At 39.0% G+C, this 24,579-nt stretch overlaps 1 protein-coding gene across 1 annotated transcript in view; it reads right to left on the bottom strand.

Annotated features, from left to right (window-relative positions):
* The window catches only part of RIGI (RNA sensor RIG-I), a 78,085-nt gene that overhangs the window by 44,157 nt on the left and 9,349 nt on the right, over positions 1-24,579 (bottom strand). Inside the window, exons 2-10 of the mRNA XM_089674755.1 lie at positions 23,152-23,287; positions 19,278-19,406; positions 14,768-14,949; positions 13,842-13,992; positions 13,085-13,195; positions 10,102-10,164; positions 9,404-9,508; positions 7,452-7,605; positions 2,087-2,345 (exon numbers count right to left, since the gene is read on the bottom strand). Of these exons, the coding sequence (XP_089530881.1) occupies positions 2,087-2,345; positions 7,452-7,605; positions 9,404-9,508; positions 10,102-10,164; positions 13,085-13,195; positions 13,842-13,992; positions 14,768-14,949; positions 19,278-19,406; positions 23,152-23,257 (1,260 nt within the window). The 5' untranslated portion in view covers positions 23,258-23,287. The remainder of the gene's footprint in view (positions 1-2,086; positions 2,346-7,451; positions 7,606-9,403; positions 9,509-10,101; positions 10,165-13,084; positions 13,196-13,841; positions 13,993-14,767; positions 14,950-19,277; positions 19,407-23,151; positions 23,288-24,579) is intronic.

The following is a 24,579-nucleotide window of genomic DNA, read 5'->3' as shown; positions in this document are numbered from 1 at the left end:
ATTTTGTGGGTATTTTTATTTATTTATTGGTCAGAACTAGAATAATAACCAGTTTACCAGGTGGTGCAGTGCCTGGTGTGTACCAAAATAAATATTCTGAAACTCCGTGCTCAGTGAAATGGAATCAAACCGTGCATAAAAAAAGTGATCACTTATACCTGAACACAAGATAATAAATCTGATGGAAAAAAATGTGTTGTGCTTCCCCTTTAAATTTTCAACATAAGACAAACAACTTTTGTTCTCAAGTAAACATCACTGTGAATAATGCAAATAAAATAAATATACAATCAATCATGTGAGAAAAAACCCAATAAGCATCTGTTCAGTGCAAAAATTTCATGAAAATCCAATAGGCATGTGTCCAGTAATAAACTGTATTATTCCAAATTTGCCAACCCCAGTGCACCACCACCGAGAGACAAAAGCCTCTTGCCAAAAATATAGGACCCCTACCAACCAGGGTCACACAGAATCCTGCCCCGGCCAATACAACCTTGGCAAGCAGACAACACCAGGAGTGTCAGAAGACATAGCTGTGATCTTGAATGAGTGTGGTATAAAAATAGATCTCTGCAAGACTTTGCATTGTCTAAATCTGTTTTTACAATGAAATAGGTCATGCTGCCATACAGACCTATTTCATCACTCTCATCCAGTCGACCTCAAATTTTTTCTACCATTACCCCTCTACTTCATTCCCCACTGCTTCAACCCACTAAATCATTCACTGTCTAGGACATTGCCAGTCATTTAAAAAACAACATAGATTGATGAGAAAAATACTAAAAATACAGGCAGCACAACTATGTCCCTACACCCTATAAATTCAAAAAAGCGATTCATGCTTCTGTAAATTATACGAACAACATAATAAGTGCTACGCTAAGTATTAAATACAATTATAAATCCCCCCACAAAACTTCTATCATCAACTTCTTGCACCTAATATTTGACAAAATGATAACATAAATACATAGTGATAACAACAATCGACTCCCACTATATGCATAAAAGTAATAAATAATAAGATATAAACACAAACATAAAACTGTGCAAATCTTCAAAGTGAAACAAATAAAAATGTCAAAGAGATACAGCTGGCTACACGAATGCTTCATAATGTGCTCTCTTTATTGGTTACAAAAAATATGGTACAGGATCTACTGATGCTGGCGTATTTTTGTAAAAGCCTTCCTTAAATAACAATCAATGTGCTTAATTAAATTATAATACATTCATAATAGGGAAATGCATATTATGTCAAAGTGTTGTTTTAAAATAGCCACTCCAGAAGAAGTCCCGGTAGGACATAACGCATAAAGCAGAGCCTTTAGCCTGATCAGGAAGCTGACATAGGACTCGGCTGCTGCTTTCTGCAGAGCATTGGATTACAAGATCCTAAGGTGGGAAAAGTGTATCCCCAGCAACTATATATATTTCAACCTTCATTCTAATTACTCAAGTGAGTGTTTTATTGGCATTGATTTTTGTTTTTAAATAAAATACACAGTGAGCACTATGTAGGTCCTATGTTTCTTTTGAGCTCGGGTGACCCAAGTAATTGTTTGATGGTTTAATCTTTGACATTCCTTTTTTTCCTGATGTACCAAGCTAGATGGTTTCTGTTACACACAAGCTGATATAGACCTCCTGGTGGAAGGACACAGCACTGGTAGAGTTGTGATGCACAAAGGCAGAGCACATTTTAAAACACCATCTTTACACAGGCTATTACCCTCGAGTCTGTAATGGATGCTACTGCCTATCCACCTAACCAACTGTGTCAATGTCCGCCGCCTCTCTCTGCCAATCCTTCCACTGGCTTCTGTTTGTTTAGCAAATAGAATTCAAAATACTAACAATGTACAAGGCCATCCATAACTCTGCCCCAAGCTACACCACCAACTTTGTCTAAAGATATCACACAAACCATCCACTTGACTCCTGCCAAGAACTACTTATCTTCATGTTGAGCATGGGCAAAGAACAGGCTTACTTTAAAAGCATTCTTCTACCGAATTAAAAAACTCTTATAAATCAATCTGGAATGTATTTTAAATGGCCTTTTCATAACTTGCCTTACCTGAGGAAGTTTTTGATCAGGTGAGTCCAGCTTTTGGTCCAAGTACTTAAACATTAACACATTGTAGGGGTGGTGTCCAATTGTATTGTGACACTCATCAAAAATCATTAAGGTAAAGATGGACAGGGAAGACAGTAATCCAGTATTCAAACAATTGACAAGAATCTGAGGGGTCAAAACAATGATGTCACTCTGTTCAATCATCATCCCCACAGGAATATTATCAGCTTCCTCTCCACAGAACCCAATCACTGAATATCTGGAGAAGAAAATGCCAGAAGTTCAGTTACCAGAAAACAATAACCTTGAAATCCAAAAGCTTCTACTGCTAATGCTGAAATAAGACCCCCAGCTTTAGAGTAGCACTGATACACCATATATCTTTCACCAAATTGTCTTTCGTAGAGCAGAAGGAAAAGCTGGTCTTAATGGATGAATAAACCCAAGAACAAAAAATGTAATATATTGCAGTACACCTAGATGTGGTGTTCTTTTTTTTCATAAACATTTTCAGCAAGTTTAAAAACATACCTCTTGATCTTGACAGAAATGCAATGTCCTTACAAGCAGTGTAAGTAACTGAATATGACTTGGTATAATCCTCTTACAGTTTTTGTATAGCAGAGCTCAGACTGGAAGCAGGTGAAGCAGTACAAGGAGTCAATCAATTGTGCAGCAGTGCAGGGAGCATGCTGATAGAAGCAGATAGCAGAGTGACGGGAGATGAACTTATTAGTCTGCTGCTTCTCCTTACACTGTCCAGTCAAAGGGTGTGCCTTCATGAAAGAAGTGAAAACCAATGGCTAATATGGGTGTATTAGGGACAACAAGGCTGAAGAGGAAAGGGCTAGAAGATCCTGGATGTCTTCAGTCCAGAAATAAGGTAGGCTCTATCTGATTTGCTGTAGCTTCTGATGCACACTCTGAGAAGCTTACAATGTTAAGTAAAATCCGAGTAAGCAATTTTAATTTAGGACTAACGGTCAAGCTGTAGTTCACATTTAAATACAGGTTACTAGCAGGGGTGGACTGACCATTTGGGAACTCGGGCACTGCCCGAGGGCCAGGGGTCAGTAGGGGGCCCCATGAGATGCCCCTGGTATCTTTCATATGCTTTTTTGGGTGTGGTTTGAGTGCAGGCGAGGACACAGGGGCCCCATGATCCCCTATTGCCCGGGGGCCTCATGAGTTGTCAGTCCGCCTCTGGTTACTAGTAAGGTCAGATAAAAGATCTTTGATTAGTAATTAAGGAAAACCTTTCTTTGCAGACCTTTTTTTCAGGTCCTTGCAGTGCTTAAAAAAACATGTAATATAAGATGTAATATGCAAAAAAAATTATTCTACCAAGTAACTTATATTGCTTTTTCAAAATTTCTCTTCATCTACCTCACCATTCCTACGTCATCCCTCTGCTATCCCACTCAACCTTATCCAGACCAGTCCACTTGCCAGTTTTCCATGCCTAGTATGTTTACTAGGGACACAGCTGGTACATGACTGTCTGCCCAGCTCAGAATATGAGACAAATCCACACTTTTAGCCCTCCCACTTAGATAACTTATATTCCCCACCACCAAGGCATTTTCTAACAGGGAGTCCCTCCAAGATGGGAGTCCAGCAAAGCAGAGCACATCTTATTTCTAAAAGCACATTGATGGGGAGCAGGGATTCCTTTCTAGCTCCAGAACCTTGAGTGAATTGGAGACCAAGTACTTAAACCTAGAGGTGCAAGCTGGTGACTGTTGTTACTATATCCAGAAAAATTGGGAAAATACGTCTCATTCTGAAGCAGAAGACAACAACTTACCTGCCGAGAGACAGAGGAGGCCTGTTCCACTGTGACCTGCTCTCGAGCAGCAATTTCCTGGTGTACTGTTTTCACAAAAGGAAACAGCCTTCACTTCAAAGGCTGTAACCATTAGACCGAAAACTCTCATGCACTGAGGAATGGACAACCACCTGTGAGCATGCGCAGTAGGTGAACCTGAAATTATAGTTTCCGTAGTTTTTCCAACATCTTGGCCTGACTGGTGTCAAATGTCAGTCACGGGTACTCCAGACAAAGTTATGAAATCAGCGAGGACTTCTACTCATTTTAAATCCACCTGAATTCCTCCAGAGTTTAAATGGTAATAAACAGCCTCAATTTCTAGTACAACTCTCTATACTATAGAAGGTCAACAAGGTACCCTAAGAACTTTATCTGCCTTAACCTCAAGGGGACCAAAACTAGTCTGAGCAGGGCAAGGCCTCAAACTGGTAATGCTCTTCCCCTACTGCTTCTCTCCCAGTTTGGAGGTAAAGGGCTCAGTCCCCTTGTCTGAATTTCCTTGAGAATGAAAAACCTGCTTTAGAGTTTATAAGAAATCCCCAGATTTGTGACAGGACTTCTTGGCCTTCCTGAGCTGATGGAAAATGTATACTTTCCTCCTATGAAGTTCTTATCCAGCACTGCTTCGAAAAATCAGTTCCCTGTGAATGGCAGATCCATAAAGGCCATCCATAAAGGTCAGATAACCAACACTTTAGTCACAGCAACTTGTGGATGAGCAAAGCTGAAGCTGAAAGCCTAGAGACCAAGCATCCTGATTCAAGAGCCATTTAGGATCCTGCTTTTGCTCCACCAAATACAAACCTGAGAAACGTGTAGTTCCAATATAGTTTTTAAAAGAACAAAATAGTAAAATGTTACACACTTGTTAAAACCAAAACAAAGCAGAAAAATTACACAATGCAATGACCTCTTTTAAGTAAATGTTTTTTCGTCTGTCGCAGCTAATTCAATTATACATAGCAAGAACAACGCCAGGTATGTTCATGGTTAAATTCCAATAGATGGTTTATTGATATGCACAGCTGAACTCAACTTAAAACTGTCTATAGAGATTTAACCATGAACATAATGGGCATTGTCTCCGCTATGTATAGTTTAATTATCCCTGATGGACAATAAAGCATTTACTTGTAAAGGTGGTCATTGCATTATACATTTTTTCTGTTTTGTTTTAGTTTTGATAAGTGTGTAACATTTTATCATTTTGTTATCTAAATAAAATACATACAATTTTTATGGTCAATATGTATCGCCTCAAAAGCCCAGCCATCTATTTTAATTTCTTTTGTCCCTCCGTTAAACCTTTGTGAAAGAGTTTTGCCCGCTCAGTCCAGGTCTGGGAAACATTTGCTGAGGCCAAATGGAGTGAAGTAAGGACCCCTCAACTGTATACATAGACCTTGTGGTGGCTTCCATTGCAGTGGCCTTTAATGGTATAACTGTGGCCTTATTTTTTCAAGAAATTAAGGGGTCCACCCATGTCCACTTTTTAACAAATTCTTCCTCAATGGGGTAGTGAACTGATAAGCACAATTGCAAAACAAACTTCTGAACTGGTCACTTGTTTTGGAAAATGTTTTTTTTGTTTTTCTAATGCATTAAGTAGTAGCTCTCCCAGTCCCCCCCTTAAACACCTATCTTAGCCCGATCTTCATCCAGCACTGTCCCATCTGCAGCAGCTCTTCTTCTCTCTCTCACAGGCTTGGCTGAGAGCAGTGGAAGCCATTGACCCCTGTTGCTTGTTGCTGTCAGTCAAACCCTGTGAGCAGAGAGTGGGGGACAGGGCTGAGTCGCGCTGTGTGTCTCAATAGACACACAAAGCCAGGCTCGGGATTCAGCCCACAGAAGTGCCCCTAGAGCAAGTGGCTTGCTACAAGAGCACCCGGTGAAGAGGAGGAGCCAAGAGCACCGGCAAGGGACCCATGAAGAAGTGATTCGGGGCCACTCTATGCAAAACCATTGCATGGAGCAGTTAAGTAAACACTGTTTGTTATTTTAATGCTTATGGATCCCAAAATCTACTGGTATTTTGGAAGCAACAGCAAGGAAATCCTCAACTTTGAGGCACAGATGAGGGTGGCAGGTGTATCTTACTCACCTACAGCTAACTAAATGCATGCTTTAACCATGACCAGAGATGAAGATGGCCATGGAATACTCAAGGCTGAAAGTGAGGAATCAGTTTATGAAATGGATCCAGTCTATGAAGGTTTGTAAGCATTAGTAACCAGACCTCCCACAGCCTTCTGCATCGCTATACCACAAATGGGGCAGGAGAAATTAATCCCTGTCCCGCAGACCCTACATAATGGACACCCCCCCCTCCACAGCACTCTCCGACAGCACTACTCTCTTAGTTCAACAGTACAGTATGTAGTTGACCAACAACTGTGTACTTACAGACCCTTCCTGAGAATTATCCTTGTCCAAGAAGTTCCACCAGAAGTCCAGTGTAAACAGTACCCTAAACCAAGATAGCGTACATACCACTTCCTGTCTTGCATCCACCATTTACCAGGGCAAAATGCCCTAAGCAAAAATTTTAAATTCGACTTCCAGCCTTGACCACAGCCAAACCCATGAGCTAAATTAATGCATTCCCTGTGCTGCTGCCAAGGATGCTTGGACTGCCTGCCAGGACCTGTGCCTAATATGTCACATAAAAAATTGCAAACGGCACCATTTTGTTCTACAGGGTCTCTGGTTTTGGAAAGTTATATATTGGGGAATTTAAGTAATCTTCATGGCTAAAATGTTCATTTTAACATGTGTGCAAAAATTGAAGGGAAAAAAGGTTTTGGCAGTTATAAGCTTGCTTGCCCTATGGTGGACATTCCATAGTACTACATAGACAGCAGACCTCAACCACTGATGCTGCATCCCAGCTTAAGAGACAACTGATATGCAATGAAGATCACTGGACCAAGGAGGAAGGTAAGTATTTGTACAGGTGGGCAACATTAAGGATGAGAATGGGAAGAATTGATTAAAAAACTATACTAAAGGTACAGTTGTCATTTAAAATAAAGCTGTGAAAATTATTTAACCGTGTCCTAAGCACCTCAGATGCACTTAACTTTATAGCTGCTTTCTCACAGTTTAGACTGCCCCACTAAAGGTCACAGGACATTGCACAGTAGGTGGCCTTGACCAACCCAATTCCCCTCTCCCTTCCTTGTGACAGTGCTGGAGCCTTCTGGCTAACTATTCAGGCCCAACCATGTATTCCGGGGAGTCATGTTGTCACTGTCTTCTCCATACCTGGAAGTACTGTAATTGTTACACATGACAGTGAAAAGGAATAGCGGTAAATGGTAAGTACTGGTTTGGGATTTTTTTTTTCTTTTTGTAAAGGTTTGTTTTAAAAGCTGAGAGTGCTCTTTCACATAAATGTCAGGTGTAGGGAGCGTGGTTCAACAGGCCATTAAAAAGACCATGAAAAACCTTAAGGAGGAATAAAACACAGCCTTAACCCACACAGTTTGGGGGGAAGTTCTTTCTTATACCAATCATATCATTTTTAGTACATACCCGGTATCTTCAAAATACTGGCAGAAAATATTTTTCTGCTGCTCATACACTGGCACTTTGGTAGCCATAAACACAACCTTTCCTTTTCGATCTGCAGGCAAAGATTTTAGATGGTGCTCACAAATTGATAATGCCACAAATGTTTTTCCACATCCTGTATTAATAAAAAAGTTTAGATTACATTAAATCAAACACAGATTCCCTGCCTATATCATGTATTAGCCTTTCAGAGAATACTGTCATGTTTTTACAATCCTTCCTGAACCTTTTTGGTTTTCTGCATCTGGGTGATGCAGAAAACAAAAAAAGTTCAGGAAGGATTGCAAAAACATAACAGTATTCTCTGAAAGGCTAATACAAGCCATACATAGGCTTTAGATCATTGATTATTAAAGTTATTGTCAGTCATCGTTTTAATAATGGGTAAATCTTTTTAAATTTATTTACACAAATCTCAGCAAACATTACTAATGATGCTAGTTTTGATGCGGACAACCATGTTATGGCTATAGTAATTAATATACTACTTATAGTAGTTTTACAACATTCTAAATGGAAACAACTTTAGCTTTAAAGCCCAGCTGAACCCTTTTAATTACTGTAGTGCAGTCTGGCTGTGTATACAGTAATACATGCGCCTTTTTTACCATCTTTTATCAGCTAAGTGCTGCAGCAAGAGTTAAAAAACCCTTTGCTGTCAACACATAGGAGAGCTGGATCTCTCCTGCACCCCGGCACGCCCCCTGAATACTGCTCTTGTCACTTTTATTCTTGCTCACTGAGCAAGAATAAATTCAAATAGCTGGACTGCTGCTGTCCAATTTTTCTAGTGCTGCCAGGACAGTTTTTTTCTTACCAAATCAAAAAATCAAGAGCGTTCAATAGGGGAGATATTGTTACCTCTCAGAGACCAGAATTATGCCTCCCTTATCCAGGATATTGAGATTATTAAAACACTTGTGTAGTCTCACAAGTTGGTAATGATGGTTCCTAGAGACAATCCTCAATCTCAAAACTCCACTTCCCCCTTCCCATGTCTAGTCTTGATTGTTTCATCCTTTACTTGTAACTTTCATTTGCATAAAGATGTATTAATTTTCTATTTTAGGCTTTTTCTCTTTTCTTTTCACCTGCTGATCTAGCCAGTAAGTTTGTTGTTTTTCAACAGAACAAGCTATTCTACAAATGCTAGAATGTTAGAGTGTTGAGACAAACTGACAGGGGTGCTTACAGTGATCAGATTTTATTTATTCATGTAAAACCTTTATCCCAAAAGAAAAAAAACAGTTGCTGTAACTGCTTGTGTAGCTGCAGTGTAAGCTTGAGTTTGGCTTTAATGTGTTAGTGTAGCTAAACCTGCTAGTACATCTAACACTTTCCTCCTCCCAGATTACAAACTCTGCTGTCCAAATGTGCCCCTATGCTCCTTCATCCAGTGTGGGGGAACTCTAATACAGAAGGTGTGTTACTGGCCAGATTCCCAGTTAAAAATAAAGGGGGAAAAAAGCCTAAAAAGAAAACAAATGCAGCCATCACATCTAACGATTGGTAAGCTGCAATATATAAAATTTTTGATTTTGGTTTTAACACCGCATTAACCCACCATTTTAGTATAATATTTTCATCTTTTAATTATCAATATTATCCATATTTAAATGAATTAATAAAACAAATGTAAACAGCAAGAAAAAATGAAGAGGGTTCAACTGGGCTTGAACAAATGTAGGTTTTAAATGTAGAGAATGTGACAAAAGCCACTTATTAAATGTTTGTTATTAAGCACTGAAACAAGAATATAAACATTCTGCACTGGCATTAAGACTGATTAAGAAATATTTATGATAAGGAATAAAGCTGGAAATCATTTTAAAATGATTTTTGCAGTGTTACAAAAATGTGTTAAGATGAAGTCAATATTACATTTTGCTTATTGCTCAGTTAAACAAACTGACCTGTCGGGGCACAAATAATTGTGTTATTGCCCCAATATGCAGGCTGAGCCAACTCTTCTTGATACTTTCTTAGCTTCAAAGTTTTTACTGATGCAGGAGTGGAAACTAAAAAGCATAAGCCAAAAATATACAATTTAATACCATGAAACATTTACAATTGTACTACCAAACAGAATAATGTATTAATAATATTGGCATTCAAAAAATTATCAGAGCATTCAAAATGAAAACTGGAAGCCCGTTTAGGATTCTTCCTAGCAGTGACACAGGGTTTCTCTGCAATTAAAGATTTCTCAGATTGTGGCACAACAAGCTACCTCACAGGTAGCTTAAAAATCACAAAGCATCTTCACTCCCGGAGGGCTTTCAAACATGTTGTAATGCATGCCACCAGCCAATTGCCATTTTGGGCCTCCAACATGATAAGCCAACTTTTACAAAGCAGACAAGACAAGGAAAAGAAGGGGGTGTGGGAGTAAATGTACCAAATGAAAACTGGTGGGCTTATAGAAGTTTTCCTACTTTATATGTTATAATGAATTAATATAATTGCTTACAAAAGGTGACAATCCAAGAACAGGTGCCCACATAAAATGTCCCCTTATAAAACCAAAGAGGTCTGACACAGATTGGAACATGTTCTCTACCTGAAGCCTTCAGTGTAAATCTCAAACATTAGTGTGTCTATGTATACTCACTCATTTTGGGAAGCTTTGCAGCGTGCCCATAATCTTGCCCTGGTTCATAATCTTGCTCTGGAGCTTAAAATTTGAAGAACAAAGACAATTATTAAAAGCCCTTTATTGCATCTATAGTATCATACAAAAATATATGTTTACATATGAAATAATAGGTAATTTCCAACAAATGGAACAGACAGCACATCAAATAGTTATAATGCTTACCAAATAATAGAAATGAATACCTCCAAACCATTTAAGACATATGTCTGTAAACAGTTAAATTATTTTACAGCAATTTAAAAAATATGTGCAGCACATCTCTGCAATACATGCACATTTTCCCATATTTTACTCCTTTAAAGACCCTGCAAGAAAAATACCTGTTTAGCTGCCCAAAATTCACCCAGCTCTTGAGTCCTGTTGTAGGCTGACAAAATACAGCATATTTATTGACTGAATGGTGTCAGCCCTGCCCACTGTCTTTTTGATCTGTAGTCCCAAGATAAAAACTACACTGAATTTACAGATTAACAGGTATTTTTTCCCTCACTGAACAAATAAAACAAAACATTGTTGGTATATTTAACAAACCAAAATGAAAAATGGAAAAAGTTCATTATTAGGGTTTGAACAACTATATTTGATATAGGTATACTTTCACTCTGGCATCCATATTTAACCACTTTACAATCGCGCTATATCCGAAAGATGGCTACAGCGTGGTTGTCCACCTCTAGGAGGGTGTCATATGACGTGCTCCCAAAACATGCCCCCTGCATGCCTCCAGCAGCACACACCCAGCACTGTCAGTGATCGCTCTGTCTGTAGGACACAGCTGATCACATAACTAGGTAAAAGGCCACTCACAGAGGCCTTTTACCACATGATCAGCTGTGTCCAATGACACAGCTGTTCACAAAATAAATACAGTTGCCGATTATTGGCAGCACTTTCCTCACACTGTCACAGCATAAGGAAAGTACTGCCGATAACCAGCAAATGTCACAGAGCAGATCTGCTCTGATTATCAGTGCCCTGATTATCAGTGCTGCCTATCAGTAACCAGCAGTTCCACCCATCAGTGCCGCCAATCAGTGCCCATCAGTGCCACCCATCAGTGCCGCCAGTCAGTGCTGCCTATCAGTGCCCATCATTGCTGCATATCAGTACAGCATCATCAGTGCCTCCTCATCAATGTCCACCAGTGGCGCCTCATCAGTGCCCATCAGTGCTGCCTATCAGTTCAGCCTCATCAACGTACATTGGTGAAGGAGAAAAATTACCTGTTTGCAAAATTTTATAATAGAAAGAAAGAAAAACTTTTTTTTTCCCCAACTTTTTTTTTGCTCTTTTTTTGTTTATAGTGCAAAACATAAAAACCACAGTGGTTATTAAATACCACCAAAAGAAAGCTGGTGTGAAAAAATGATAAAAATTATATATGGGTAGTGTTGCATGACCGCGCAATTGTCATTCAAAGAGCAACAGTGCTGAAAGCTGAAAATTGGCCTTGGCAGGAAGGGGGTAAAAGTGCCCGGTAGGCAAGTGGTTAAATATTCCTGTGGCATTATAAAGATCACAGCAAAGTATACTGTAGTTTTAATGTAACAACATTAATAATAACATAACAGCATACACTGTCAATGTGTGTATTTCCAAATCTGGAAGTGACACTAAGATCAGCTATATATTATTACTGAATTGCAGATTATTTAAATAGCAAATTTCAGAGTGGAATTATCTCGTTTTCTTATTCAGTGCATAGGAAAGAGGTCTTTCCTGGGTCAGTAGAACAGGGTGAAGCAACTTATCACCACATTTTTTTAAGGTTGGGATGCTTGTTGTAAATGTGTCACCATTATCATGGACCTTTGACGTAGTTAGGCTATATTCATATGTTGAAAACATGCCAAAATGCTACAATCTAACATGAAACATTTCCCCCAAAATGCAAAGGGTGACTGTGATTGGGAATGAGATTCCCTCTCATTTGTGCTGAAGGTAGACAGCTGCAAGCAGCAAAAGCTTGCAGAGAACAACGGAACATGGATAGCCGAAAAAAGGACCAATACACAATTCCTGTAGCCTCATAAATTATCTTTTTTTAAACTGCCTCTGCCACCATCTTTTCTTATCTGTATAGCTGGTGAATAAAGCAAGGAGCAAATAATACGACACTGGCCAATGCAAGTCATAAATAGGTATAAGTACAGAATTAAATACACAATAATTATGTCAACGTATACAAAAAATAATAGCGTGACTATCAAATTGACAGAACAATTTGTTTCTGGTTGTTATAGGTCACCACTCTAGATACATATTTAATACAGATAATTTTGTGGTGTAAGATTAATCTGTGATCCCTTGTATGCTATATTTTGTGTGAACCATTTATATTTTATAATTTCTCTGAAATTAAGGGAACTTTGAACCAGTTACCTGACAGAAATTGGTTGTCCAATACAGTATTAATCACAAAACATGTACAGCCAATTCCAGCTGAAATCATACTAGTTCCCACTTGGAATATTATATATATTCACACAGCTGTTCAAGGTCATCCCAGCCATTGGTGATCATTTTTGGTACCCAATAGTCTATATAGTTGTTGAGGAGCTTAAAGATTTCAATTTGTTCATGTATTGGGTGCAACAAGTCTTCTCGATTTGTGGTATATATGTAGTATCACTTTTATGCAATGTTGTTTTGTCCCTTCTTATGTGTACCACTTTTTGTAATAAAGATAATTAAGGTTTTATCAAAGAAATATTGTCTGATGTATATGTGCCTACAAAGTCTATCCAGTCATAGTCTTCCTATCAATAGTGTGCCTCTATCAAGGTGTCAGAACAATTAGTTTCTGGTTATTATGGGTCACCACTATATTTTTATTACAGATAATTTTGTGGTTTAAGATTAATCTGTGATCCCTTGTATGTTATATTTTGTGTGATCCATTTATATTTATTGTTATTTATAACTTTGAACCAGTTACCTGACAGACATAGGTTGTCCAATACAGGCTCTTCTGTGAACTGAAACATCATGAAAGGACTGCCTAATTCCATTGGGTCATCAGTGGGTATTTTCTTCTCATTATGGCATTCTGAAAGTACAAAGCATGATATATGTTGAATTTCTAATGGTAGGCATCGAGTCAAGGAGAGGAGAGGAGAGAAGAAGATGTTTGGAACTGTGTTGACCAATTAAAGTGACTGGAAAATTACCATATAAGTGGACTATGGAACCATAACTGAACTTCAGCCCTCCTAGGACTTCACTCTTGGTATTTTTTTGTTTCCTGGGATCCCTACATAAATGAATTACTACCTATTAATACTTTTGCATAATATATGTTGTTGAGTTAACCATATAACTTCATTCCTCAATTCCCCATTAACTATAATTAGTGATAGAGTGCAGTAATTCATAGCAGCTAATGAGATTTCAGTTTACCGTACACAGAAAAGTAAAACATGATTTTTGATTGGTTGTGCTGCGTTCACTGCATTTTCCAATACCAGGCTGCAACACTGAGTCACTAACCCAAAACAGAGAAAGTATGCTGGTTAGGATTTTATGTTGACTAATTTAATCTGCATATATGTTCCAGGTCAGCAACTAGCATTTTCAGAAGGAAGTCAGCAATGGCAATCCCTATATTTATTTTATTCACCTTTGTCATTGGGCTACAAAGTAGTAGAGTGTTGTACATTTTTTTCGGAATTGGTAAAAGCTTGTTTTTAAATCACCTGTGTCACCCTTCCAAACTTCCAGGACTTCTTTGTAACCATAGTGTTCCATGACTAGAGTAAACGTCTTTGGCCATTCTATTTTATCGGATCGGAGTAGGCATTCAACAAGTTTCTGTGCTCCAGCAGTGTCCCCTTTTAATAGTGTTTCCTGATTGCAGAACAGAACAAATAATATGTTAATCTTTGCAACCAATCGACTTATAAATTGAAATGGTGTAAAGCATACAAAACAGAGTTAAATCTGAACTCCTGGTATGATCTGTATTGCATACTTAATTTGGTACAGTTTGGTACAATGTAAGTTTACATATCTCATACTTGAGGGACTGCTGGGGAAGTTGACAATCACTGTAGTAGTCATCTGGGTCCTTCTGTGTTCTGTGTGAGCGTTTTTTCAATGAGTGCAAGGTGTTCTTTAATTGGACAAAATGGAGATCATGCTGTCAGTGCCCCTCCTATCCCGACAATTGTGGCAATGACTGTAGTAGCACCAACTCTTGCAGCAATGGTCAGTATCTACAGCGGACTCTAAGGTATGAGATATGCATACTTACATTGTGCCAATCTGGACCAATAAAACTATGCAATTAAGTATAAACCTGGAATTCAGCTTCAAATAAGCAGTCATATACAGTATGTGGTGTAACTGGCCCCCCACATTAGGAGACATAGTTTAGAAAGGAGAGGAGTATTTCTACAATGGGGCCACAGATAGTAATAAAAGCACATTAATTAATAGTGTAATTAAATGTAGAGGCGAAGGACCTTTCTCTGGTTTTCCTTGTTACCTGTGTCCACTTTGCGGAGATTTCCTTCATCTTTCTGTCCCAGTGACATACCAGCCATTAGGAAGTACTACCAACTAGGAGTCAAACAGCAATACAAACCTGGCTGATTCCATATTTTATGTTGCCAAAGCGTACCTGCAAAATCTCCTCAACCTCCCTGTTTATGAGACAGTCCTTGAGGTGATCAACTACTTCTCCAGGCTTAATGTTGCATGTTACAGTCGTTCTGATAACATTAAGGCGTGCTTTATATTCTTCTAGACTTTGAATGCCTCTGAAGTCTTTAGCAGCAAGTGCTTGAGATAGTCCTCTATATTCTTTAATGGATACAAAAAAAAAGATTGAAAACCTTAACAAAAGTGGAACAAGTAACAAACATTGGATCATAGCTGAAACAACTCTCAAGTCAAGCAACAAAAGCTAGTAATAAATAATTACTTGTTTCAAATCTGTGTTGTCTTCTGCATGGCACTGTTTACTGCCAGATATTGTTGGTCCATATGCACAACCTATTTAGAACTGGTGATCCTGACAGTGACACACTTCCTGTCTCAGGGCTTGTTTACACATGCGGCTTATTTAAGGAGATATATTTTTAAACTGGCATCCATTTTGTATAATGCCTCCATTTGGAGATGAAACAGCTTTAGTTACGTTTCTCAGGAATTGCTTTCATTTCTCTGTAAACGGATGCACCTTATATTGGGCCCCTCTGCTTTTGCAGTTTCATCTTCTCACGTATCTATACTGATAAGAATATAATGTATCATTGGTTATACTGAATTAAGCAACAGCTGTTGAGTTCTGTATATCATTTCTTGCTTTGTATTAAACTTTTAGAAATACTTCTTTTACACTTTTGTGTATGGAGTTTTATTTCTCCCGGATCTGATGGTAGAGATAAGTGAGGACAGACAAAAAATGATCCTATCAGTTTGGTGTCAGAAGTTGGGATAAAGGTGCAGCCAATCAGGTAAGCTGAGCAATAAGTCTTAGACTTTACCTTGTTTACCTCCGGCTGTATATTCCACGGCCCTCCAAGAATCCTTAAAAGCGTTGGGCACCCCGCCATGGTTCCACGTTGCTCCAGTACGTGGATGACTTATTACTTTGTTCATTTAACAGAGAGGCTTGTAGTCAGGACAGTATATTTCTGTTAGATTTTCTGGGTACAGAGGGACACAGGGTGGCAAGGCACAAGGTACAATATTATCAAACTACGGTGGATTACTTGGGTTTCACTCTGTCACAAGCACCAGAATGGAGAGCCAGTCAAGAAACCAAGCCATTATGGGTCTGCCGCGAAAACTAAAAAGTAAATGCTCTCCTTGCTTGGTATGGGTAACTATTGTCACCAATGGATACCTGACTGCTCCCATTATGTCAACATATTCAGGCAGCACACTCAAACTGAGGCTCCAGAGCTCTTTAATTGGGACCAAGATTCCACCAATGTCTACCAAACCTTGAAGTCCTCACTAGTTTCCTCTCCTGCTCTGGGTTTAGCAAATTATATTGTTGATTTTCATGTGTATGCTCGTGACAATTGTAAAACCATGGCGGCTGTGTTCGCTCAGGATTATGGAGGACACATGAGGCCAGTAGTCTATTTTTCAAAAGTAGTACCAAGTTCAGTATAGGGCATGCCGGCATGTCTGAGCTGAGGATGGCTGGAACCCTTTTAAAGGGTTGGGAAGTTTTGGAGATTTTTTTGGATGGGTTAAGAAAGTAGGCATGCTGATTTTGTTCTTTTGTCTTTTTGGTCTTTTATTAATATTTGTGTTCTATGTTGTTGCTAAACTTTGCATGTGCATTTTTGACAAGTTTTTAAAGAATCCGGATGCATATTGGAAACATTTTGTATAATGCCTCCATTTGGAGCTTTAGTTTAGTTTCTCAGGAATTGCTTTAATTTCTCTGTATGTTTCTGCTTCTCACATATCTATACTGATAAGAATATAATGTTTCATTGGTTATCCTGAATTAAGCAATGCCTGTTGAGTTCTGTATATCATTTATTGCTTTGTATTAAACTTTTAGAAATACTGCTTTTATACTTTGGTGTCTGGAGCTTTATTTCTCCTTAATCTGGTGGTAGAGATAAGTGAGGACAGGTCAGGCTACAGACAGAAATTGATCCTTTCAGCTTATCCCTACAGCCACCTCCTTACCCCCTGTCAGTGCTCTCTGAAAAGTGAAACACCACAGATTGCTTTTCAGACTGCGTTTAACAGGAGATGAGGAGGGGATATGTTGCTTCTTCACCACCTGAGGTACCACCACACTGAATGTGTCATGCTATTTCTTTTTTTTTGCGCACGTGCAATGCTTTGCTGCATGTGCACAGCCCTGAGCAACTGTATTTCTGTGTTTAGGTGGACAGTCAGAGGGCGATAAAATTAACGATCTACCACCTGCTTTTATTGTCCCCTCGCTGCCCATGGGTTAATTCACACAGATGGCTATTATTGCAGCTCTTCTGAAAAGAGGTCTAAGGTGGATTGCTTTTCAGAGGACATTTGACAAGCAGTGAGTTGGCAATATGTTGCACAATATGTTGCACCCTCACTGCTTGTTTTAACCTTCAAAATTCTGATCCATCATACCACAACTGCATGCATTTCATGTAGCTGCAGGGCGGTTGAGGAGCAGCTCTATTGTGTTACCGACCACCAAATGCTTTTACTACCCCCAGCTGCCCTTGTGTACAAGCTCTCAGAGTGATAATGCTCACTTGATGTACTTTACTTACTGATGAGCAGCGCTGTCAACTAGGCTGCTCTCCCGATCTGAACTACAAACACCTCCCCTCATCTCCACTGCATAAGGAGGTGGTGTTCTGTACTTAGAAGATGGAAAAGCTAATAACCATGTTGAGATATCAGTCTAAAGCACAGGAAGTCACAAGGGCACTGGAATTCTAGCATAATCAAAAGGTAAACAGTATTCTGTACTTGAAGAAAATGTGCTTAACCTAAAAAGTAAAACCAATGCAGCCACCACATCTAAGGGCTGGTAAGATGCAATATATTACATTTTTGTCCTTGGGTGTAGATATTATTTAAAAGAGAAATATGGGGTAAAAAAAAATCCTTATACTCACCTAAATGGAGGCAGCATCAATCCGCCCACCACACCCTCTGCCCCTCCCCCTGGCATTGCACAGAGAACTGAGCAATCAAAGAAAAATACACAGTCCCTTACTTGCAGAGCTATTTATCCTGCTGAACTATATGGACTGTCATTCTGTGAAAATGTGGTAAAAACTAATATTATTAGATTATACAGATAACAAAATGAGTTTAGCAGCACTCCCTTTAAGAGACTATTTCTAATCTCAGCTTGTTACGTGTATGAAAGACACCTGGTAGCCAGAAATCCTGCTGAATGATAGGGGATCAAATACTTATTTCCCTCATGAACATGCAAATCAGTGCATCATTTGTTAGACATGCATTTCTTTTGAATTTTTTGTTGCTATTCTGTCTCTCAGTGTTACAATGAACATACCATTCGATTTTTAGACTGATCATTTCTTTGTGAGTGGGCAAACATTCAAAATCAGCAGGGGATCAAATACTTATTCCTTCACTGTATATTACTACATTGTGAGATGAAATGTTGCTATACTTTTATATCCCAAAGAATAAGAATAAAAAGGCATTTGATAACATTTTGTCTACCTAATTACATACTGGACCATGGCAATTAATGCATAAATTAAAAATGCACAACCCCTTACATAGAGCTATTTGCCTCCTGAAACTGTATGTTTGTTCCATTTGTGCGAATAGGAGTTAACAAAATGTAATTAGGCTATTTTCTCTCCAGCTTAAATTTTTTTTTAATACAGAATATAGTGAATCAGGAAAATACCTCATTATCGCCACAAGATGCAGCTGATGATAGAATGAAATAAACGTATTTACTATGATCTTCAGATGCAGCTATTGGCAATAATGTGAAATACTGATCATGCATTAAGTCACATAGGTACAAGCAAGTGTTAAAAACAAAAGTAGTGCAAATCTGATTTTTGAAACCAACTCAAAAAAGCTGTATTAATTTTAAGAAGAATATTTTGGTACTTAACCTCTTCCCACCCACCCCAGTGTCCCTTTAAAAAGTTCTGAACACTAGGGGGTGGGAAAGATCAGCCGATCATGTGACCATTCTTACTGGCTGTCACAGTGGTCACATGACTGGGGGGGGGGTCCTGCCAGCTAGCGCTCAATGATAGGGACCAAAAGCTGTCTTTCATAGCCCGCTCTCTGAACTGGGAGCATGCAGTGAGAGCACTCTGACACAGAAACATCAGCTGCCCGCAGCATGTGTGTGGAGTGTGACCATTAAAGCCCACTCTTTTGCCGCCATGCATGTGCGTTAGGCAATCGTAAAGGGGTTAAGCAACAATCCTCCATCTATGCAAACTGATAATTTCATATATCTGAACTATTTAACATCTTTTTCTTTTATTCTCCAAATGGTAATGGTAACTCCTTTTTAACATACACTGAAGTGTTATTGTTACAGCTACAAATATTTAGTATTTTATACTTTTGCAATGGATGTATCTACCCTACCAGCTTGGATCTACAAAGCAACCCTGACATAAAGCATACAATCACAATGTTATATAACAAACCTGCAGAAAATAGACCATCTATAAGTCCTTGATACCATCCTTCAGTATCCAATTCCAGCAGTTTATCTATAAATAATTGTGCAGCTGCAGTTGGTCCTTTTGCCTCCTCAGCCTTAATCTGTTCTATACCTTCCAGGAAATAAAAAAAAAAAAGCACAAAACATGACACTAATGAAGACCAACAGTACAGAACACTGTCTACTATACCAGTGTAATAAACAAATAAGAGTATTTTAAGCACAAGATACATTACACATCTAAGACCTTTGTTATCTGACAGCCATAATCTAGACTAGGGGTCTTCAAACATTTCAGTATAAGGGTCAAATTCAGTTTAAGAATGAATGAATAATATTTAAATGAAAAAAACAAATAAAATACAATTGAAAATAATACATTTTACTTGGATCTTTATTGTAATCAGCATGATATAATCAGAAAAAAAAGAAAGAAGTTTAGTAAGAGTGACCATCACTGTCCCCCATACATCAGGGTCCCTATAAGAGTCTCCATGGGTTGAAGGAAAGAAAGTTGCTTGATTCCCCCAGAAACACATTCAGTGTTGATGGGGAATCCCTCCCACTGAGCTATTGTATTCTGACAGTGGGTGGTTTCTCCTATGTCAAAATACAGTGAAAACTGCTGCTGGCTACAGCCCGTGGCAGTATTCCTATGAACAAAAGCCCACAGTCTGGTTGTAAGATAGATTGACTTCAGTACAACCAGCCTGCTCATAGATGGATCAAAATTTGTCCAGTTCATACTGAACCACTAAAATTTAATTCCGTCTAAAGCCAGCTTTAAAATATAGCAGGTGAATCTTCCTAGTGGGAACACAGACAGTAATATAAACCCAACATGAGTTCTCACCCCTCAATTAAAAAAAAAAAAAATGTTGGCTTTAGATACATTTTAAAATGGATTTTTGTATTGGTATCTGTAGATAGAAGTTGCATTGATTGCTGTGGACTGCAGTTTTACACATTACTGTAACCTGTTGTAGTGTTTCACTGAACAAACCCATTGGATTTCAAAAACATCTGGAAGCTCTGATTAGCTATCATTTCCCTCTGATATATTTACTATTGAGCAGGCCATATGCTAAATGAAGTTTGGCTGCTTCAGCAGGGTCTGAACGAATTCAGTGTGTGGTTGACCCTGCTTGACAGAAGATGATCGTTTGACATGCTAGAAAACTTTTGTTGATCAGCGATTGAAGCTGGGGATCAGTGTATTCTGACAGCTGCATATCCCACTGTTTGAATACAATGTCCTGTTTCCTCTATCTACCTCATTTGTGTATACTCAGCTTTACAGGTATTTATATAGTGCTGACAAATTGCACAGCACTTCACATTAACATCAGTCCCCTCAAAAGCTTACAATCTACAGTCCCTACCTCCACATGCATACATATACATGTGTCAATTAACCTACCAGCATGTCTTTGGGGTATAGGAGAAAACTGGAGCACCTGAAGAAAATCCATACAAATACAGGGAGAACATGCAAACTGCATACAGATAAGTGTCCTTGATGGGATTTGAGCCCGGGAGCCAGTGGTAGATGGTCTAACCCCTGTGCTGCCTGCTATGATCAAATTCTGGCTGTTTTAAAGGGGCAAAGCTTCTGGATATGAAAGTGATAAAGGTATACTACCAATAACTGCGCTGAATATATAAAAAGGTGATAAATAGTTATTAAGCAAATAATAACTGTGAAATGAGTATAAGATCAGCAAGCACTTAAAAGTAGCCGCTATTGCACACTAAGGTAACCAGATAAAACCTCAACATATATAGGAACTAAAAGGTGCAGTGCTAAAAGCTATAATAAATGAAATATTGTCCGATATTAAAGATGCTGATATGTGAATCATAAAATAAGAATAATATTGTAATATTACATTTTCATAAAAGTGACAGTTTGTGCTAAGGTGCCAATCAAAACTGTTGATTACTCCAGTATTCAGTGATGTGCCAAAAGGTGTGGTAAAAATACGCACTCACCAGATGCGTATTTTAAATACTCATGTAATATGTATAGCCAGAGGTCCCCTTTAAGAATGGAATGGATGAGGTAAGCCGAGTACGGATTCTCCTTCCTCTGGATGGTGTGCAGCCCTGCAGATGTTTCCTGGATGTACAAGGATCTATTCCTGCCAGAGGTCCCCTTTAAAAGATGGATGGGTGTTTACAGCCTGAAGTGGAAACTCCCTCCTCTGGGTCCTGTCGGATACTGCAGCTAATTCCAGGGGAGACTTTGAATTCAACAGCAATCCCTCCTTTTTGGATTGCAGAGACTGCGATGTCCTGGCCTTGCATTTACATAATCAAATGTAGTTCAGGTCCAACTCCAGAAAGCGGTTAGGTAACCAATCTCAGGTTGCTCGTCTCGCCCTCTGAGCTGAGTTATCCGCCCATCTATATCAGCCTCACATTTCAGCAGCACAGACGGTCTTCAGTCACATAAACCCACAGTGATCAGTGAACATGCGAAATCCGACAGAACAGCGACACACCACCTGTGCCTGCACTGTACGTCCCTGCCTACTCTCTGCTCCTCCTCTCTCCCCACTTTCACCGACAGACCCGCAGAGCTCCGGCCCAAACTGCATCCACATCCGAGGAAAGCTCACGAGAGTCGCCCCTTTCTTCCCTGTACGAAGAGACAAGTCTCGCGAGAAGTGCGGAGCACCCCCAGAGGTGAGGAAAGGAAGTCGCGTGCGATCTCGAGATAGCTGGTGGGATCGCCGACGTGTTTCGTCATATCCAACTTAATCATTAAGTCGGATATGACGAAACGCTTCAGGGCATGGCTGTGCAGTGACTGAAAGTGACGCTGACCGGAACCGGAAGTGACGCGGGCACGTCAGCAATCGAGAGCCGACGGTGGTGAGAGCACTGGCTCGCCTTTCTTCACTTTAGGTATATGTAAGCTAACATCTTTGGGCTTTTTATTCATTTATATCTTGTAAGTGACAGTCTATTGTGGCAATAAAGGGACTTTTAGTTTGTACTGCACCATTGGGGCTTTCTAATTTTTTTCTCTTGCCTGGCTATTTGAGTATGGAGTACTAGGAGGAGAAATGAGTCCCTGATCTTTATTTCCAAAGTTTGAAGACTGGAGATCAAGAGTACCTGTCTTAGGATTTAGTTTTTTCCAAAAGAGAAGAAGATTGAAATACCACATTGTTCTGATTTATCTCTTGAAGATCGTCTGTTAAGCCCAGTTCGCCAACCATGAGAGTGGGAGGCAATATTTGCTGATGAGTATACACCTGAGAGGGGGGCACTCCACACATATATATATTTTTTTTCACCTGTTTTGCACAAGATTCTTTCACGTGGTGATCTTCTTTTTGATAAACTAATTGATATTATTTGGACTTTTTTCGGACTATACACAGTTATTTTCAATTTTTTTTTGTATAGTGGAATATTTTTATTCACTTTTATATATTTTATTGTTTTTGTGCATGGAATATTGATTATGCGCCACTTGAATACTTGTTAAAGTGTCTTTTCACAAAGCTTCTGGATAGTGTTCAGGCTACCCTACTTCTTCGTTCTCCACAATACTCTTGGTCCATTATTATAATTTGCCACAATTCTTGGCCAATAGGAATCTGTGAACGACGTGAGGGGACAAGCTCTGTCACTACCAACAAGTTGTTAAACATTACCTATGTAGAGTGCCTGGCATTTAGCCATATCAGAGGAGAATGAGAACTGCTACAAGCATGAGATGGCACCACTAATTTCCTGAACTTTATACCCGCTAGCACATTATTTTATTTTTTTAAGTAACAGAGTCACTTTAAAATTTGCATAGATGCAACTCAATATACTATAAAAACCATAAAGAGACTCACTTTCCGGCATCCAGGTTCCAATGAATTGCAGGACATAGGAGGGTCGAATTATATTCATAATGTAATTCCTGTAGAGCTTTAGGCTTTCCTTCACATCAGTTCCCATTCTTCTTTATTCACAATGCTGTCGGCCTTTCTAAAATGATGATAGAATAGGTGAAAAGCAGAAAGCACATCTGCAGCTAAAGCTATGAACAATCTTGAGGCACCCTTTATAATTATGGACAGTCTCAAGGCCCCCCATTCTAAAATGTAAAAAAAACGATTCTAATAGTTTACCAATACAATATATCCTCATGCACTGCCACAACCTAACCCAAAATTCAACGACTGGCTGCAAGCACCTAATTGTGTTCCCAGAATACAAAATAAATCAATCAAAAAATGAATGCTTGCGCTACTCAATAACTCATCAAACATGTAATGAACACCCGGCTAAGTACGTGTAAAACCAATAAGAAAGAAATAAGATTACCTCCCAAATAATAACCTCATAACATAAAAAGATGTGCCTTCATAAATAACAATCAAAGAATATATAATCAAAAATAAATAGTAAACACCCGGCTGGGTGTCATATGCTAACCACAGTGTAAACCACAATAGTACAAAATGAACAGATGAATAAGGATAAATGTCAGTGAACCACACTTACAATATAAATATATATATTTATATATATATGTGTATGTGAACACCCAGCTGAGTGTCTAACCAATATATAAATTATAATTAAAGAACAATAAAACCCCACTGTTTACCAAAAAAATCTAATCATAATAAGTTTACCTAGAGATCTACTATCCACCCATACATATAATGTAAATAAAAATAATAAACACCCGGCTGAGCGCTGTTTTAACAAGCAAAAGAGTGATAAATAATCAAATGCAAAAAAAAAACTGTGAGTAAATACAATAGTAATATATAAATAAACACCAGGCTAAGTGCAACACAATTCAGGTGCACCATAAATATAAATTAAATATAACATGAATGCAAAATAATCTCTTGGTGAAACCAATTTCTCCAAATACCAATCAGTCCACCAGTGATGTTCCAGGATGAAACTAATGTCCTCCTCCACCAGCTAGCGTGCATGCTCACCTTAGGGTTAGACCTATGGGTTAAATAGGTCTCGTGCTTTTGGTCAGTCAATCTGCAAATGGATCTCTCCAGTATAACCTCTTCCAAGATTCCTTTTGGGATCTGTAAGGGACCGCCTGGCGGTACCACTAGCACTCCACTGAATAGGCGTCCCCAGCGCACGGAGTCTAAGTCCCAGGGTGCTTGTTCACCAGGGCCCCTGATGGTGGGGATGGACTTGGAGCCCCCTGAGACCAGGTCGTGGCTACTGGGTGCGTCCGTCAGTGGTAGTGGTATGCGCCAAGGGCTCCCACGGGGAAGAGTCTGATATGAGGAGGTCAG

Source organism: Staurois parvus, unplaced genomic scaffold (genome assembly GCF_062004578.1).
Source record: "Staurois parvus isolate SC_StPar_1 unplaced genomic scaffold, SC_StPar_1.0 ptg000012l, whole genome shotgun sequence".
NCBI lineage: Eukaryota > Metazoa > Chordata > Amphibia > Anura > Ranidae > Staurois > Staurois parvus.
This window is presented reverse-complemented; position numbering and strand designations above follow the sequence as displayed.